Raw genomic sequence first — 17,640 nt, forward strand, 5'->3', positions numbered from 1 at the left:
TGCTGTACAGCAAACTGACTCAGCTATACATATATATACTTTTTCATATTCTTTTCCATTATGGTTTATCATAGGATATTGAATATACTTCCCTGTGCTATACAGTAGGACCTTGTTGCTTATGCATCCTATATATACAAGTTTGCATCTGCTAATCCCAAACTCTCAATCCTTCCCTCCCCACCTCCCTTTCCCCTTGGCAACCACAAGTCATGTCTGTAAGTCTGTTTCTGTTATGTAGATATGTTCATTTGTGTCATATTTTAGATTCCACATATAAGTGACATCATATGGTATTTGTCTTTCTGACTTACTTCGTTTTGTATGATAATCTCTAGGTCCATCCATGTTGAAATAATGCAAATGGCATTATTTCATTCTTTTTTGTGGCTGAATAGTATTCCTGTGTGTGTGTGTGTGTGTGTGTGTCTGTGTACACCACATCGTGTATATACACCACATCTTTTTTATCCATTCATCTGTTGATGGACATTTAGGTTGTTTCCATGTCTTGGAAAAGCCCAAGCTTTTAACCACTATTTTGTGGAGCCTCTGAGCCCATGGAAGGACTAGGGAGCCCCCTTCCCTGCATTTCCCTGAGGCTGCTCTCGATTTCTCCCCTGATCAACTCAATGCACAGACACCAGAGATGTAGGGATGAGCCAGCTTGGTCCTGCCCTCAGGACCAAGAAGGGACTTGGGGCCCCACGTGAGAGGTTGCTATCAGGCTTGTTGGGCAGGCAGGTGGACCACCACAGGCAGCTCAAGGAGAAGATGCTGCGTCCCAGTGGATGCTGGGATGCTGCAGGCTGGTCTGGTCAAAAGAGAAGAGGGAGGAAAGAGAGATTCTCTAGCTAGAGTTACTCCATGGTGAGGCTCAGGGGTCCCTGGGAGGTTAGGAGATGGTGACTGGGGAGGGGCAGGAGCACCAGGTGCTTCAGGCCATTTCACAGATGACACAGCAGAGGTATTCACCAGGTCCTGCTGGGGCTCCAGTTGGTCACCTCTAGGAAATCTTTGGCATGGCATTCAAGGCCTCCTGGCCTTCCTTCCACCCCAGATTTGCCCTCTAGCTGTGCTAAGCTGGCTGCAGAGCTCTGTGAGCACATCTCCCTGCCCTTGTGCCTGCTGTTTCTGGCCTAGGAAGCTCTTCCCTTCCCTCTTCACTCACCAAACATCTGTTCATTGTTTGAGTCTTAGATCAGCTGCCCTGTTCTGAGACGCCTTCCCTGAATACTCACGCCACCCCTGGATTTGTGATGTTTCCCTTCCGGGCTTGGTAGTTCTTCTACTCTTCATCTGGTCACACTCAGTTGTCATTTTCCCTTAAAAAACATGAGCTCCATGCGCGCAGGAGCTGCACCTACTTTATCTCTGTACCTCTGGCCCCTGGCCCAGGGTCTCACACAAAGGAGATGAGCTCAGTGGCTGGTTGATCAGTGAATACATGGATGCTTGAGGGCTTGCAAGAAACAGACGGAGGGTGGGTAGGTCCGTGGGTAGTTGATGGATGAATGATGGATGGCAGATGTGTGAACAGGTGATGGATAGATGATATATGTTGGACAAATGAGAAACAGATGTTGGATGGATGACAGATGGGTGGATGGATGAATGGATAGACGGGTGATGAATGGAACAGATGATGGGTGCTGGATAGATAGATGTTGCATGGATGGGTAAATGTGGAATATGGATGATGGGTAGATGGATGAATGGATGTTGGATGGATTGAGGAAGGATAACGTGGACACAGTTTTTTTTTTAATTAATTAATTTTTGGCTGCGTTGGGTCTTCGTTGCTGTGTGCGGGCTTTCTCTAGTTGCGGTGAGTGGGGGCTACTCTTTGTGGCGGTGCACGGGCTTCTCATTGCGGTGGCTTCTCTTGTTGCAGAGCACGGGCTGTAGGCACACGGGCTCAGTAGTTGTGGCTCATGGGCTTAGTTGCTCCACGGCATGTGGGATCTTCCCGGACCAGGGATCGAACCCATGTCCCCTGCATTGGCAGGCGGATTCTTAACCACCGCACCACCAGGGAAGTCCCGTGGATATGGGATGGATGAATAGATGCTGAATAAATTGAGGATGGATGTATTGGGATAATGGATGTTGGCTAGATGAGTGGGTGGATGACATAGGATGGATTCTGGATGGTTGGATGGATACATGGGTCTATTGATGTTGGATTCTAGATGGATGTTAGATGGATGGATGATGAATGGATGCATAAGAAGTTGGGACCTGGGGAATAATCTGACCTAAGCTGTGTTCTTTCTTACCTCCAGTTCCAATCAAAGGAGCCTGAGGAGTCAGAAGGAAGCAGAGGCCAAGACTCACTGACTGACCAGAAGCAGGCAGACTCGGTAGCTGGGTCATGGGTGTGGGCACAGAGGGAGGGGAAGGGAAGGGAAATCAGGTTGGAGGTGGGCTGAGGTCCTCAGATCAGCTCTGGGGTCATCCAGAGCAAGGCTGGCTCTGCCATGGGGACATCAAGAAGAGGGGCTCTAGATGAGCTGGCAGCAGGGCCACCTCATCTGGGTGGGTGGACAGTCCTAGGGTCAGAAACCTAGGGCTCTGCTTTCAACATGCTAGGATGCCCTGAGAAGGTCACTGCCCTTCCCTGGGCAAACGGCAGTTTGGCCCTGATGGTCTCTGAAGGCAAGGTCCTCCTGATTCTGGAGGGTTGGCCAGGCTGGGAGAAAGGGTAGAGCTTCCAGGAGCTGGAGTCAGAGAAGCACTGAAGAGGGCCGAGGAGGTACAGAAGTCAGCGGGGCCTGGAGGAGCACCAGGGTCCTGGGGCGGGAGAGATGTGTGCAAGGGGTGGGACCCGCCGAGGCCGCTCTGAGGCCTGGCTGCAGCTGGAGCACATGCTCTGCCCCGCCCCTCCCCACAGACCTGCCAAACAGACTGTTCTCATCACCCGCAGCCTCCAGAGAGGTGAGGTCAGAGCTGAGGGCCTGGGGCAGCGGGAGGCGAGGAGAAGAACACCAGGCTGTTTGAGGCTGTGCTTTTCTAATCCTGCTGTTGTTCTGCTGTTCCCCATGCCGCCTCCTGAGAAGCCGGGTGTGACGGGGGGCGGGGGGCGGGGGGTGTGTGTCTGTCTGGCAGTCTGGAGCCCCCAAGTCTGGCCCTGCCGCTAGTCAGAGCTGGGGGGATTCTGCCCAACCCATGACTGTGCAGATGAGGAAAGGAGGGGTAGGCAGTCATCTCAGATCACACAGCCGGTCGGTGGTTGGGCTCATATTAGGACCCAGGGCTCAGGACCCCCTACCCAGCGCTCTCTCTGCTACCCACAACGCCGCTTCCTGGCTCTGCCCTGATTGCCTGCGTGGCCTCGCATAGTAGAAGCAGCATTCTAACTGCTTGGTGGGCCAGTCTTCCCATCTGTGAAATGGGAGGGGACGGGGACTGGTCACTAAAAGCACTTCCAGCTCTCACAGGGACTCCGGGAACTTTGCTCTTCCTCTTTCTGGATTATTTCTTCATACTTCCTGGGGCTAGAGTTTTGTGAACAAAGAGGAAATAGCAATACAGGGGTCCCCCTCTAGTCTCCATGAAATGGGCCTGCCCCAGCAACCCAGAAAACCTCTCAATCCACCCCCAGGAAGCCTGGACTGGACAGAATTGATAACTGCCTCATTCATTCATTCACATACCCTTCATGAGCACCTTCTGTATGCCTGGGTGTGGGCCAGAGGCGAAATGAAGCGCCAGCATGAAGCCCACGGTCTAGTGGTCAGGGCTGTGATGGCGATGTGGTGCAGGGTGGGGGCAGTCCTTCCCCCCAAAGCCCCCTGGATCTGTGCTTTGATGCTTCATGTCCCACGTCCAGAGAATCTCTGGATTCTGAAGAGTTGGGACACCTGGGCTCTGCCCTGCCTCTGCCAGTAACTTGCTCTGTGACTTTGGGCAAATGCCTCTGCTTCACTGGGGCCTCAGCTTCCCCAACAAGGATGACTCCAAAGAGGGTGCACTGGGGACTCTGCCGGGCGTGTGGCTGTAGAGGTCTGTGACTCATTCCTTTCACAAAGGTGAGGAGAGTAGGCAGATGGGGGACTCAGGATTAGGGGGCCCTTGAGTGACCCCTTGGCTCCAGAGGGTTGTTGCCTTGGGGAAGAGGAGCCCAGAGTTTCTCCATCTTTAGATATTTCAAGAGGAGCTGGAAATATGTAGTTATGTGTTAAACCACTTGATTATTTAACACTGGAACCTAATGCAAAATAATCTGAAAACCTTATTCGGGCTGAATACACATCTGTGGTCCGCACTCCCCTCCCGCGGGCCACCTGGGGTCTGACCTGAGGGTGGAGAAGTGCACATCCCCAAGGGCGCTGAGCCCCAGGAGCCCTGTCAACCAACACCACACGGTGTGAACACGTGGCAGTCCACCTCGGCAGTTCTGGGAGAGGAGAAAGATGGCAACCCTGGGCCTTTGAGGTGGGCATGGCAGCATGGGCAGGGGAGGCTGTCGTCAGGGACACCCCCATCCCACCAAAGGGACATGGGGGCCAACACTGGACCCTGTTTGACAGGCAGACAAGAGGCCAGCGGAGGGCAAGGCTGGGAGCCCACTCAAGGGCCGACTGGTGACCTCATGGCGGATGCCCGGGGACCGTCCCACGCTGTTCAATCCGTTCCTGCTGTCTCTGGGGGTCCTCAGGTGGCAAAGGGTAGGCTGGCTCCAGTGGGGTGGGGGTGGGGTGAGGGTGGGGAGAGTGGGGGAGGGGAGGGAGGAGGCTGGTGTCAGTCAAAGAAGAGCCAGTAGGGGCTGAGAGGGAAAGATGTGGAGGCCCCAAGTGAGGAAGGAGAGCTGGAAGCAGAGCCCAGAGCTTCCGTGGTCTCTGCAGCGAGGGGGACGTCCCACCTGCAGGACCAGGCTGGGGCTGTTTTCAGCTTTCAGGGTGAGGGGTGATGGAATAATCCACCCAGCTGAAAGCTCCCAATCAGCAAATAGGCCAAGGGGAGCCAGGCTGGGGGCAAGGGTGAGAGGGAGGGAGGGCCTGCGAGGGGCTCTGGGATTGCAAAGCGTGTCTCAGACCTGGGTCTGAGCCAGTTGCACAAACATCTGGCATTACGTAACCCATTCCCTGCCCAGAGAGGGCTATAAACACTCAGGCCTCTGGTTCATGGTTTTCTCAAGGGCGGGGAGGGGAGGCAGCTGTGACTTGTGCTCTCCTGCCCCCTTCACGGTGGGAGGGAAGAGGCCTGGCCATCTCCAGGAGCCACAGCCTGGCTCATGGGGTCTCTTCTCTCAGTGACAGGCTGACTCTCATACTCTCATCGGCTTGGGGTCTAGCTCTAGGCTGAGAGCCCGTACACCCGTTCTACAGATGAAGGGACCAGCACTCAGAGAGGTGAGGTAGACTTGCCCGAGGTCGCACAGCTATGGTTTAGAGCAGCGTTCGCCAACCTTTTTGGCACCAGGGATCGGTTTTGTGGAAGACAATTTTTCCGTGGACAGGCGGTGTGGGGGGATGGTTCAGGCGGTAATGCAGGCGATGGGGAGCGATGGGGAGCGGCAGATGAAGCTTCGCTCGCTCGCCCGCCGCTCACCTCCTGCTGTGCAGCCCAGTTCCTAACAGGCCAAGGACCGGTACCAGTCCACAGCGTGGGGGTTGGGGACCCCTGGTTTAGAGGAACTGGCCTCTTCCTGATTTTCCTCTTTCCTAGATGAGAGAATGGCAGCAGCCAAACTCACCAAGCCTCAGTTGCCACATCTGTCTAATGGGGGAAAAAAAATCTATGGAGATGATCAGGGCTGCAGGGAAGGCTCAGGGAAATCAGAATGCACAGAGGTGTGATGGGGTGGGGTACGGGGTGGGAGGGGCGTCCAAACACTAGCTTCTCCATACACTTCTTAATTTCCTCGCTGCTGCTCTTTGGGGGTTAAGGCACAAGGGTAAACAGGCAAACGTGGTTATCTGGGCAGAGTGGTATCTTCAAGCCATGGGCGGGAATTACCTTATCAACCTAACTAAAGGTCACTAACACACAGCAGTTCCGGCAGGAGGGGGCAGGTAAGTTTTTGGCTGGAGAGAAGGGGGAGAGAAATGGGGAAATGGACTCTGGGATGATGATGATGGTGATGATAGCCAGCATTTATTGTGCACCTACTATGTGCTCAGCTCTGTGTTCAGTGCATGGCACATCTAATTGCATTGAATCCTCACCACTAGGCATACTAGGTACGGTTCATATTGCCCATTTCATAGATGAGGGAATGAAACTCACTTGTTCCAGGTCACACAATGGGGGAGAGCTAAGATTTGAACCCTGCTCTGGCCGACTTCAGAGCCCACCCCCCCACCTCTGTGCATCCGTATCTCCCTGAGTCCTCCTTGCAGCCCTGAGAGTCTCTGCAGATTTTCTCCATTGGACAGATGTGGCAACTGAGGCTCAATGAATTTGCAGCTATTCTCTCACCTGGGAATGAGGAAAATCAGGAGCTGAGAGATGGAACTGCTAGTGGAGCCACCCAGACAGTTACTTAAAGCAGCTTCACACATCTCTTGGGCTGGACAGTGAAATTAGTCCAAGGTCAAGAGCTAGGAAGCCTGGGCTTGAGTTCTGTCTCTGCTCCTAACTTGTGTGACTTTGGGCCATTGTCTCCCTTCTCTGAGCCTCACATTGTTATCTTCAATAGAGTAACGCTTTGAGACTGGATAACCCCAGGGTTTGGTGGCTCTGTTTAATAAGTCACTCCTGGGCCCCTGAAGCTGTGCCATCTCTGTCTTACCAGGGCAAGTTGCAATAAGGCAGTCATTCCTTCATTTGTGCATTCATTCACTCGACCAATGTTTACTAAGGACCTAATGTGGGCTGAGGCCCTAGGCTTACCATGATATACACAAAAACCACTCTGTTCCTGCCCACAAGGAGCTCACAGTTTGTGAGGACACTGACATATAACTGATTAGAACACTGTGTGGTCATCAATTGAGTTGGGGAGTGTACAGATGCAGGGAGCTCTGGGCGGGGAGTTCACACAGGCAGCCCTGGGAAAGGAGATTCTAAGTCTGTGCTGGGGGCACTCTGGCTTCCTTTGGACTGAGACTTGAAGGGTAAGGAGGAATTTTCCAGGCAAACAAACATGTGGAGGGAGGGAAGGGAGAGAGTGAGTGTGTGTGTGTTGGGGCATAAGAGGACAGGCGGGCAAGTGTTCCAGGCATGGCACAGAACAACATGTGCAGTTACGGAGGTACAGAGGACCTGGCTTATTCTGGGATTTCCCAGCATTGTGTAGCCCTAGCACGTGAAATGTGTGTGTCTAATGATAGAGGACAGCAGGCAGGGGCCAGATGATAATGGACATGACTGCGGGCACAGGGATGTGGCTATCAGCAGTGGAGAAGCGGTGAAGAACTTTGAGCAGGGGAGTGTTCTCATCTCTGTGTTGAGGGTACTAGGAGGGAGTCCCAGAGGCCAGGAAACCAGCGAGGAGGCTGGTACTGCCAGGTGTCCACGCCACTGCGGTAGGGCATTGGTGGTAGCTGAGGTGTTCTGTTTGTCCACGCACTCTCCCAAGGACCAAATGCCTGAGTGAGGTACAGGGTAGGGTGGGAACACTCAGCACAGGGATGCCAGAAGGCCAGTGTCTAGGAGGACTTACCCTTGGTCTCATTCCTCAGGGTGGAGGAGAGAATTCCAACGGGAAATGCTGGGAAAACTTCAGCTCCCTGGGCCTCTGTTTATCTGTGAAATGGGGATAGTGATTATAATCATGACAGCAATGATTTTCAAACCCCAAACTGAGACGGCAGAATCATTGAAGTGGTAATTATTCCAAGCTCCCCTGCGCCCCTACCTAAGGAGAGCTAACTAGGGATAAAGGGGTTGTTCTAGGTGCTTTACTTAAATTAACACTTAATCCTTACAGTAGCCTGTGAGATAACAGCATTATCCCATTTTACAGAGGATGAAGTTGAGGCACAGAGAGGTTAAGGACCTTGCTTAAGGTAACACAGGGTTTAAATCACAATGCCCCATAAGCCACCTCATGCATTTACCAACAAATTCCACCACAGTACCTCCTCAGCTGCGGGCTTAGAGGAGCTTCTGCAGGGCAAAAGTACTCTTACAAACCACCAAGTGTTCTGGGAAAGTGAGAAACGGGTATAGCCCACACCCAAGAACCCAAAATGAGGTTCTTAAGGCGAGAAAGACCCCCGGTGAGGAAGGCACGTTTAGGGAAGGCCCTACCCATTCCAGAACTCACTTTGTGCTTAGATTACTTGCTAGGAATCCCGTCTCTTCTTACTGTGTGACCCTGGGCAAGTTGGCTCACCTCTCTGAGCCTCCGTTTTCTCATTAGTAAAATGGGGACAAGGATATCACCTGTCGGGTTTGTGGTAAGGATGAAAGTCCATTACATGGGTAACGAGCGGGGCTTGGCGTGTGGGACCCGCTGAATTGGTAGTAATGGGTGCTTTGCCCATGTCACCATCAAACCGACGCGCCGAGGCCTAATGGACCCATCGCTCCGTCCGGCGGTTGGCGTGGGTCGGGAGCCGTTGCTGGACGACGAGGGTGCCACACCCGGCTGCCCCCACCCCGCACTCCCTAGCCGTGGCCCGACGGAGTCACCTGCACGCTAGGCCCTTCCTTCCTCCCAGCTTGCCAGCCGTCAGAGCTCTGCCCGCCCTCACTTCCCTCCGCCCCCATCCGCCCGCCCGGACTGCCCCCCTCACCCGTCCCGTTGCGGCAGCCCCCGCCCCCGGGCCCCTCCCGCGCTCCTATTGGCCCACCCGCGGCCCCCGCCACTGTTTGTCCCGGCTTCCCCGCCGCCCATTGGCCCGCCCGGGTCCTCCCAGGAAGTTTGAAAAAAAAAAAAAAAGTTTTATGGGCGGATGGAAGGGGCCGGGGCAGCGCCGGGGAAGGGAAGGGCCGGACGAGCGGCGGCGGGTGGCCGAGAGGGGCGGCGGCGGCGGCGGCATTCCCGCGCCGCTGAGCCCGGCCCAAGAGCCCTTTCCACCTTCCTGCCTCCTGCTCTCGCCGCCCCGGGGTGCCGCCATGACGGTGAGTGCCTCGCCGGGGGGCAGCCCCTCTGCGCCCCAGGTCCGGATGAGAGCAACGGCCAGAGCCGAGCCGCTCCCCTCCTGGACAGCCCCCTCCTCACTTCTCGGAGGCGAGAGGAGGTCTCGGCCGGAAGACAGGGCGACCCCGGCGGCACGGGTCGGCCGTCCTGCCTCACCTTCCCCCGGCCTCCGCCTCACCTTTCCGGGCCAGAAGCCCGGGCAACCCCCGAGAAGATGGGAACTCTCGGTCCCAGGCACCACCCCCTCGCTTTTGCGGGACCAATCACGGACAGATTCCGGGTGGCCTTTTGCCTTCTCCCTTCCAGCTCTACCCCTTAGTGAAAACCTGATCTGATTCCCCTAAGCTGCCAGATCCGTAGGGTCTCTCAGGGTTCTGGGCCACGGGAGGAGCGGAGGTGGGCCTGGCCTGGATCTGGGTCTCGCCGGGGCCTGGAGAGAGGCGCTCCCTGGTTCGGATGGGTCGCGCTGATGTGGGCCTGGGAAGGCTGTACGCCTGTGTGGGCGCTGGCCGGAGGTTGGGTGGGTGAGAAGGGGCCGCCTCGTCCCATCCTGACCAGAGCCCATCCTGGGACTTCTGAAGCAGCAGGATACCATGTTCTCCCGGGCTTGCCACTTCCCAGTGGCGCTGGGACCTTGGGTGGGGCAGGCCCGCTATTGGGGGTGGGGAACACGATGGCAGGGATTTGTCTTTCTCTTGGGGATGAGCCCTACCCAAGCTCTCTCAGTACATGTGCCTTATTTATCATATTGCACCTCATAGCTGAGTTCACCATTACTCCCATTTTACAGTCGGATAAACTGAGGCTTGGGGAGGGGCGTTGGTGAGTTGCCAGAGGTTACCCTGAGTGTAAGGGAAGGAGTAGCCCTTTTCCACGTCACTCTGGCCCCTTGACTGTGATGTTCTGGAAGAGAGGGGTAGGACTGCTTTTGGCTTCTGGCAAGTGCCTTAGGGAGGCTCTGACAGCCTGATGAGGAGGGTGGGGAGAGTTGAGCAGGGTGGTGTATGCAGGGGCCCTGCCCCTGTGAGTGTGATGACCTGCTCACTGCCTGGACTTCCTCAGGCTCTGCACATCCTGCCACCTCTCTGCTGGCCCTTCCTGTTGTCAGCAGCCTCCCCTTCCCTGTCAGGGAGGAGTAGAGAGGGATGTGGGGGGAGGAGCTGAGTCAGCGTCTTGGCGGCCCCCCCCCCCCCCCCCCCCCGCCACCAGCAGGCTAGTCGGGGGTGGTTTCATTGTTGACTGGGTGCCTGCCAGGCCCTGAACTGGGTGCTTTCACATTACCACACTGGAACCCTGAAGGTTGATGGTAACTCCCCATCTAACAGATGAGGACACTGAGGTGTAGAGAGGTGAAGTTACAGGCCCCAGGTGACACAGCTGGGCCCTGGCCAAGCCAGAATTTGTAACCAGGTCTGTCCCAGTCTTCTTTCAGGATGAGATAAGAAATGTACACAGTTGCCTTTCCTGGGGAAGCACACACTGAACAGGGGTAAGGCTGCTAGAAGCAGCATGTGGAGGAAGACAGCACATCCCTGCTGATGGGAGGGGGCTTCCCAAGGGAGATGTCCTCCTGGGACTGTAGGACTTTGTCAGGTGGAGGTGGACTGGGGGAGGAGGGACAGTGTGGACAAAGGCTGGTGGCCATATTTGGGGAATTAAATGGTGAAAACATAGAAAAGGGACTTGGGAAGGAGGGCCTCAAAGGCCAGGAGGAGCAGCTTGGGCTTTGGTCAGGGGCGCTGGGGAGCCATGAAAGGTTTTGGAGCGGCGGGGAGGCTCACAGTCACCTTTGACAGTGTTTACCGGATTCATCCTGGCCGCTTTCAGACCTGAGCCTGATCCAGGCCGGTGTCCTTCCTGTTTCTTCTTCATACCCTTTTCCTCTCTCCTGGCCCCATCTCCCCGACCTCAGGAATCTGAACGAGCAAGTGGCAAAGGTGCTGTGACTGGGTAAATGCTTAGAGGCTTCAGGAAGCCAGGCCTGGAGTCAGGATCTGCTCCACCTCCTTTTGCGTTAGCCGGGTGCAGCCTTGCCCCTGGAGCTTCATTCCCCAGCTGCTACCTGGCATCAAAGTATATACCTGTTCGCTTGTTTATTGTCTGTTTCTGTCCTGAGTTTTCACCAGGGCAGGGGCCCCATCTCTTGTTCACAGCTGATTTCCTGGCGTAGAACAGGGGCCTGGTTCCAAAAGAAAAAAAAAAAAAGAAAGAGAGAGAGAGAAAAAAAAAAAAAGAAAGAAGAAGAAAGAAAGAAATTTTTACGAATGTTCCCTGAGTCCTCGGGTCTTGGGGCATGAACAGTACATGTCCCTGACTGAGTTGCTTCTAGTCTAGCCTGTGAGGGATAAGTAAATGGCTTCAAGACAATCACAGATGCAACAGAGGCCGTGGGAGGTCGTCTGGTGTGGTGTGTGGTGTGTACTGGGAAAGGGACCTCTGGCGTGGCAATTAAGCCGGGTCTTAAGGCATGAGAAGGGGTTTGCCTGGTCGAAGGAGGAGGAGGAGGAGGCCTGGTATTTCAAGCAGAGGACACAGGCATGTGTGGAGGGCCCTACTAGTCCTGATGTGTTGGGCATCAGAGAGGATGTGTGATGACATAAACATGGGACCCCCTAAGCAGTGGAGAGTCCAGGTTGAAGCTTTTGTGCCATTCTAAGGCAGCTGGACCTTGTTCTGAAGCCGTCTGGAGCCATCCCTGGAGGTTTTAAGCGGCTTGTGACATTCGGCCTTTTGGATCGGGTCCCCTGCCAGAGTGTCCTTACAGGAGGCTGTGTCGATGGTCCAGGCCAGCGGGAGGCAGTGCTGACCTGTGGCCAAAGGAAGGAGGGCCCACTGTGAGGACCTGTCAGTGCTCCGGAAAGGAAAAAGGAGAAAGGGAGCTTCCTGCAGGAGGAGGAATGGTGTCTGGGCCTGAGGAGCCACGCGCGAAGGTGCAGGGGAGGAGATTTATGTTATCAGACCTTTTGACCCCTGGGCGGGGGGGTTCCAAGGTAACTTCAGGACCTCTCCTGCCAGCAGGTTTAAAAACTCCTCTCCCCAAGGTCACCGCACCATCTCGTGCTTGATGCGGCACGTGTGCGGCATGTGTGTGGTGTGTGTGTACTGGCGTCTCCATGTGTGGCCCATTTAGTTCTCTCATGGAACTGGGGGGAGGGCAGGGCCCTGCTATCATTAGGCACATCAGGCAGCCGGGCTCAGGGAGGGGATGTGACTTAGGAAGGTCACCGTGACCCCACTTCCCAGGCAGCCCTCAGGGTCCCAGCCTGTCATTCCTGCCCTTCCTCAGCCTCTGGAAGCCCACGGCTGATCTCCCAGCCCTGGCTCAGCTCAGTCCGATTGGCTGGGTTATCTGCTTGTCCTTCCCGGGGGCTCTCTTCGGGTCAGCACAGTGATGCCAGCTCCGTGGTCCATCCCAGAAAGCCTGGCTTCTCATTCTCAGCGCCAGGAGGTGGAAGTGCGGACTGCCCCAGAAGCACAGGAATTTAGATCAGGGAGGTAGAGGAGGGAGGATATTTATTCAGCACGTTTCCCCTGGGGCCACAGCATGCCAGGCCCTGGGGCCACGGGGGGTCTCCATCTGCATGTGGACCCAGGTGACTTGGTGGCCCTGAGCGTGGCTACTGGTCTTCAGTCTTAGCTTGGAACCACCCTGAGCAGCTTCCGGCCCACGTGGGGAACAGGGCGGGGAAGGAGAGAGGGCAGACAGGGCATACGCAGCCTGGGGTTTCCCAGGTCTGGGCAGAGCCTGTGTTCCTTCCCTCAAGACAGGTCTCCGGGCAGGGGCTGCGATGCAGGAGTTGGGCTGCCGGCCGGCCGAGATCCAGGGGCCCTGGTCCCAAGGCCATGGCTGGAGACGGCTCAAGATGTCCAGGCTGCTGGCCCAAGCCCCTGTCAGGTCTCTTGCTCCACCTGAGGAAGAGGAGAATGGGGCTCCCTGACAGGAAGGCGGGTCAGGGGAGGTGGCCAGGTCAGGTGGCTCCAGTTTCCAGGTTTCCAGCCGCCACCGCCATCGCCGCCCACCCCACTGAGCCATGCCACCCGCTCCCTCCATTGCAACCGGACACCTTGGCCTGGTGAGGCTGTGATGCAGGTGCTGATAGGTGGGCTCAGAGCCATGGCAACAGGTGGCCGCCTCCTCCCTGCCGGCCAGCCTGGCCCGCCAGTGGGCGCGAGCTGAACCTCTGCAGGAGGACCGGGACTTAGACGAGAGAGTGGTCTCCCCAGCAGGCAGGGAGGGTCTGTGGATAGGCCTGGCCAGAGAAAATGCCTGGATGAGCAGTTTCGTCATCTAGGGTTAGGTGGGGGGACCTAGTTCACAGGCCCCCGTGGAACATGCTACAGCTGGGAGCCCCCAGACCCCGGGGCCGTGCCCCCCTGAGCAGCACCCGGCAGGTAGGGCTTGCTGGGACTGAGGTGCCATCTCCCCGGCCCTTCCAGAGATCTAGGGGGGGACCAGGAGGTCTCTGACCTCATCCTGGGCCTGGCTCCATCTTTCAGGCTCTCCAGGAGATGAGGGAAAGGCAGGGCTGGTTGGACCATGGGAGGGTTAGTGGGTTGGGAATGGGTAGGAGCATTAAGGCATTGTCCTGCTGGGCCACTTGGGCCTCATCAGCGAGAAGAACTGGACGGTTCGCTCAGCTCTGCTGATCTGGCCTGTCCTGTGAGCTCTCTAAGGGTCCCTTTTTACAGTCAGAGATCTCCTGCCCCCTGTCCCACTCTCAGGTGAGGAAGCCGGCTGGTGGGAAGGGAGCTCAGAGGTCTGTGGTGGGTGGCCAGTCACCCAGCCCACCTCTCAGGGATTGCCGGATGTTCGGGAAAGGGACCAAGGCTGCCTCAGTGGCTGGGGAGCCTGCCTGGATTTAGGGGGCTACCTGGGCCCTCAGCCCTCCCTCCGGGCTTCCGAGGACCTCACTCGGGGGCAGGATGGGCAGCCCCCCTTCCTCCCCAGGCCCCTTTGGTTCTTGCTGGGCCTGACTCATCTGCCCCCTCCTCTCCCCATAGCCCGATCTGCTCAACTTCAAGAAGGGATGGATGTCAATCTTGGATGAGCCTGGAGAGGTAGGAGGGCTGAGGCGCGGGTGGGGTGGGGGGTGGGAGGTGGGGTTGCTGCAGGGCCCAGGTGGCTGAGCTGCTTCCCTGGCCTGTCGGGCTTTCTAGAGACCCTGGCTTCTGAGTGGAGACGGTACAGGGTGGGGGCCGGAGTGGGAGCCCTGAGGGTAGGATGTTTCTTGTCCTGTTGGAAAGAAGGCCTTGGGCTGTGGGGTAGGAGGGCAGAGGCTGCTAGTCATCTCAGCCTCTTGGAGCAGTCTGCAGTCTGTAAAGGTCACCAGGGATGGTGGCCTCCTGGTGCTTCACGTCCTGCACCCCGTCCTCTCCTCTCACCAAGAGCCCCTCAGCCCTCCCACCTCTTGACGACCCTGGCTGGGTATCCAAGGGTCTGGGATGAAAGGGTTCACAGAGATCATCCAGCCTGAGACACGTACAGATTCCCAAAGACTCAGCTTTACAGCAGCTCCCCCCAACCCTGGGGGTGGGGCTCAGACCACATTTCTTGAAGTCTCACCAACCTGGGGCCCCATCGGGTGAGTCACAGCTTCCTCTGGCCTCGGTGACCTCATCTGTGAAATGGACATACTGGATAATGATAGTTCTTTCCAGGGTGGATAACGGAGTCACAGAGGTTAAGCATGTAAAGGGTCCCACACAACCCCCAGTGCCTGCTTGGGCCTCAGCTAATAACCCTTCCCTTTCTCTAACGTGTGCATCTTTACAACCAGAAGAGACAGTAGCCTTTCACCAACTCTACCCTTCTGGCTGCCAAGCTGAAGCTGGAGCTGGCCTCCTGCCCACCCAGCCTGGGAAGGGACATCTCCCCGCCCAGGTCCTGCATGCGCCCGTGGCTTGGGTCTGTGTGCAGCCCGCATGCCGGGGAGGGCACGGAGCCAAAGGGAATCTCATTGTGTTTCCTACCCACATGCTTTATTCCCTCCAACCTACAGCCTTCATACCCGCTGCCTGCTTGCCAGTCCTCTGGTGGCTGGACTCCAGGCTCACACAAGGCTGGGCACCCTGCCAGTGACCCTTCCCGGCCTCCCCCACCCAGGGTCTCTGGAGGGCAGAGATTATGGGCTCCACCCAGAACTGGCCGTTACTCAGTCTCTTTCACAGGGTTTTGGAATGTCCGAGCTGGAAGGGCCCTGGGAGTTCAGCCAGCCCAACCCCTCGGTGCACAGACAGGAGACAGGCCCACAAGGGCTTTAATCTCTTCCGGGCCTAGCAGCACCTTGGGCAAACCCTGGCCTAGAACTCGGGGCACCTGAGGCCCATCCAGCTGCCATCTCAGGCAGTCACAGACTAGGCCTGGAGGGGCCAGAGAGATCATTTGACACAGAACCCCTGCCCTACTTTACAGAGGGACAGTTGTCCTGAGCAGCAACTCGGGCCACTCAGAAGAGCAGGGTGGTTCTAAGGTCAGCCTCTTAGAACGATCCCCAGCAACCTAGTGCCTGACCCTATGCGAAGTGCCATGAGAGACATTCCCGGGAGGGTTAGAAATTTCTAACTTCACTAGGAGGCTTAGGGTCTTATTAGCCCTACTTTATAAGTTAGAAAACTGAAGCTCAGAGAGGTCGAGACACTTGACTAAAGACACACAGCTAGCAAGGCATACAATAGTTGTAACCTTGGTCTCTTGGATGCTAAAATCCTGTTTCTTAGGGGAGGCAGTGTGGAAAGAAGTAGAAAGTATCATCCTGGCACATCCTTGAAAACTTACTGTCTTCTTGAGGAAAGAAAACGAAGTACTTGAAGTAATAAACAAGGGCTTAGTGATGTGGGAGAGCACCAGGAGGACATGTACTGACCCTGGCAGTGGGTGGACCTCGACTGGCATTCCAGTGAATGGTCAGAAGCCCAGAGGTGGGCTGAGCTTGGCACTTTCATATCAGGCTGTTCTGATGCCCCCATCCCTCTCTTATGTGTCCTGCCAACCTAACCCTGGTTGGAGCAGAGAGAAGCCCACATCATAAATGTACAGATAATGTATTCACATAGCTGAACACGCATGTAACCAGCACCCAGATCAAGAAACAGAATACGACCAGCACTCAGATGCTTCTCCCTGGGCACCCTTCCAGTCCTGCTCTCTGGTAGACTTGTCTTTGACCACTGGGGTGATTGATCTGGGGTCAGTGTACGGAAAAAGGTTTTTGAAGTTCTGGCCTCCGACTTGCTAGGCAAATGACCTTACACAGGTCACATCCCCTTCCTGGATTGCACTGGGTGGGATTTGCATGTAGGAGCCTTGGTGATCTTGGTGGAAAGTTATCAGGAAGCCTGTGGAAGTGTCAACAAATCAGAGAAGGGCCCTGAGAAAGAAAAAAAGGGTGTGGTTACTGAGGAGAAGCTGACCCATTTCACAGATGCTGTCCCCGCAGAGAGGAAATGGGGGGGGCTTACTTCAAATGTGGATTTTGTGACTCTGCACTGTCCCCTGTCCCCTGCCCCCCACCCCTCAGCAGAGCAGATGAGGGTGCCAGGCCCCTGCTGCAAGCAGAATGGTTGACCTGGCAGCGCCCAGGGTGCCCGCGCAACGATATACACACACACACACACACACACACGCACGCTCTCACTCCACACCCCCGCATCCCCTCCCTCACCACCATCTCTCCTTCACAGTGGAAGAAGCACTGGTTTGTGCTGACCGATTCAAGCCTCAAGTACTACAGGGATTCCACTGCTGAGGAGGTGAGACGATGAGATGGGAGGGCTCCCTCCCCCATCAGGTGCCAGGGGACACCTGGAAGGGGCTTGGGGGTCCCGGTAGGGTCACTGGAGTCCAGGGACCATCGTGAGCCCTCCTGCTGCAGGCAGATGAGCTGGACGGTGAGATTGATCTGCGCTGCTGCACGGACGTCACCGAGTATGCGGTGCAGCGCAACTATGGCTTCCAGATCCACGTGAGCCTGCGGGCGGCTGGGGGGCGGCATGCCTGGAGGGCCCCCCAGAGGAGGTGTCGGGGTGGGGCGTGGCCCACCAGACTGGCTCCTATCACTCATTTACCTGGAGATCCTGTCCTCAGAGCCAGTCAGAAGCCCTGCTGCCAGCGCTGAGCCTTTCTGGGGCGATCCCGGATATCATTGGCAGGGCTATTTGGATGTTGGAGAGATCTTGGAGCCGATGGGGTTCTCCTGAGGCTAGTGGAGGGGAGGTTTTGCATGCTCTGCTCGCCTCCAGGCTCAAGACCTTAGATACCCACCTGGGAGGGAAGGGCGCCTCTTTGGAGTCCATAGTGGGGAGGGAGCAAGGGGGCTGGCCAGGTGGCAACCTACCTGTGGGGTGGACTTACAGACCAAGGATGCTGTCTATACCTTGTCGGCCATGACCTCGGGCATCCGGAGGAACTGGATCGAGGCTCTGAGGAAGACTGTGCGTCCAACCTCAGCCCCAGATGTCACCAAGTACGTGCCGGGCTGGACCAGGGCCTGGGGGAGGCACTTACCCCCGCATCCTGAGTGGGTTTCTGGCACTCACCTGAGGGCCCTGTGGCTCTACTTGCTGGGCCTCAGTTTCTCCACCAACAAAATAGGGAGAGGGAGAGGGCA

The 17,640-nt window shown here is 56.4% G+C and overlaps 1 protein-coding gene across 11 annotated transcripts in view; it reads left to right on the forward strand.

The window, feature by feature from the left end:
• TRIOBP (TRIO and F-actin binding protein) overlaps positions 1-17,640 on the forward strand; it is a 57,823-nt gene that overhangs the window by 25,390 nt on the left and 14,793 nt on the right. For 7 of the 11 annotated variants that reach the window (XM_068561910.1, XM_068561908.1, XM_068561911.1 and 4 more), the window contains 6 exons: positions 2,286-2,363; positions 4,533-4,670; positions 14,036-14,092; positions 16,715-16,783; positions 16,906-16,995; positions 17,387-17,496. In XM_068561910.1, the coding sequence (XP_068418011.1) occupies positions 2,286-2,363; positions 4,533-4,670; positions 14,036-14,092; positions 16,715-16,783; positions 16,906-16,995; positions 17,387-17,496 (542 nt within the window). Of the gene's footprint in view, positions 1-2,285; positions 2,364-4,532; positions 4,671-8,838; positions 9,016-14,035; positions 14,093-16,714; positions 16,784-16,905; positions 16,996-17,386; positions 17,497-17,640 lie in introns of those variants that run through there. The other 4 variants (XM_068561916.1, XM_068561907.1, XM_068561915.1 and 1 more) reach the window with 2 other exon arrangements.

Source organism: Eschrichtius robustus, chromosome 13 (genome assembly GCF_028021215.1).
Source record: "Eschrichtius robustus isolate mEscRob2 chromosome 13, mEscRob2.pri, whole genome shotgun sequence".
NCBI lineage: Eukaryota > Metazoa > Chordata > Mammalia > Artiodactyla > Eschrichtiidae > Eschrichtius > Eschrichtius robustus.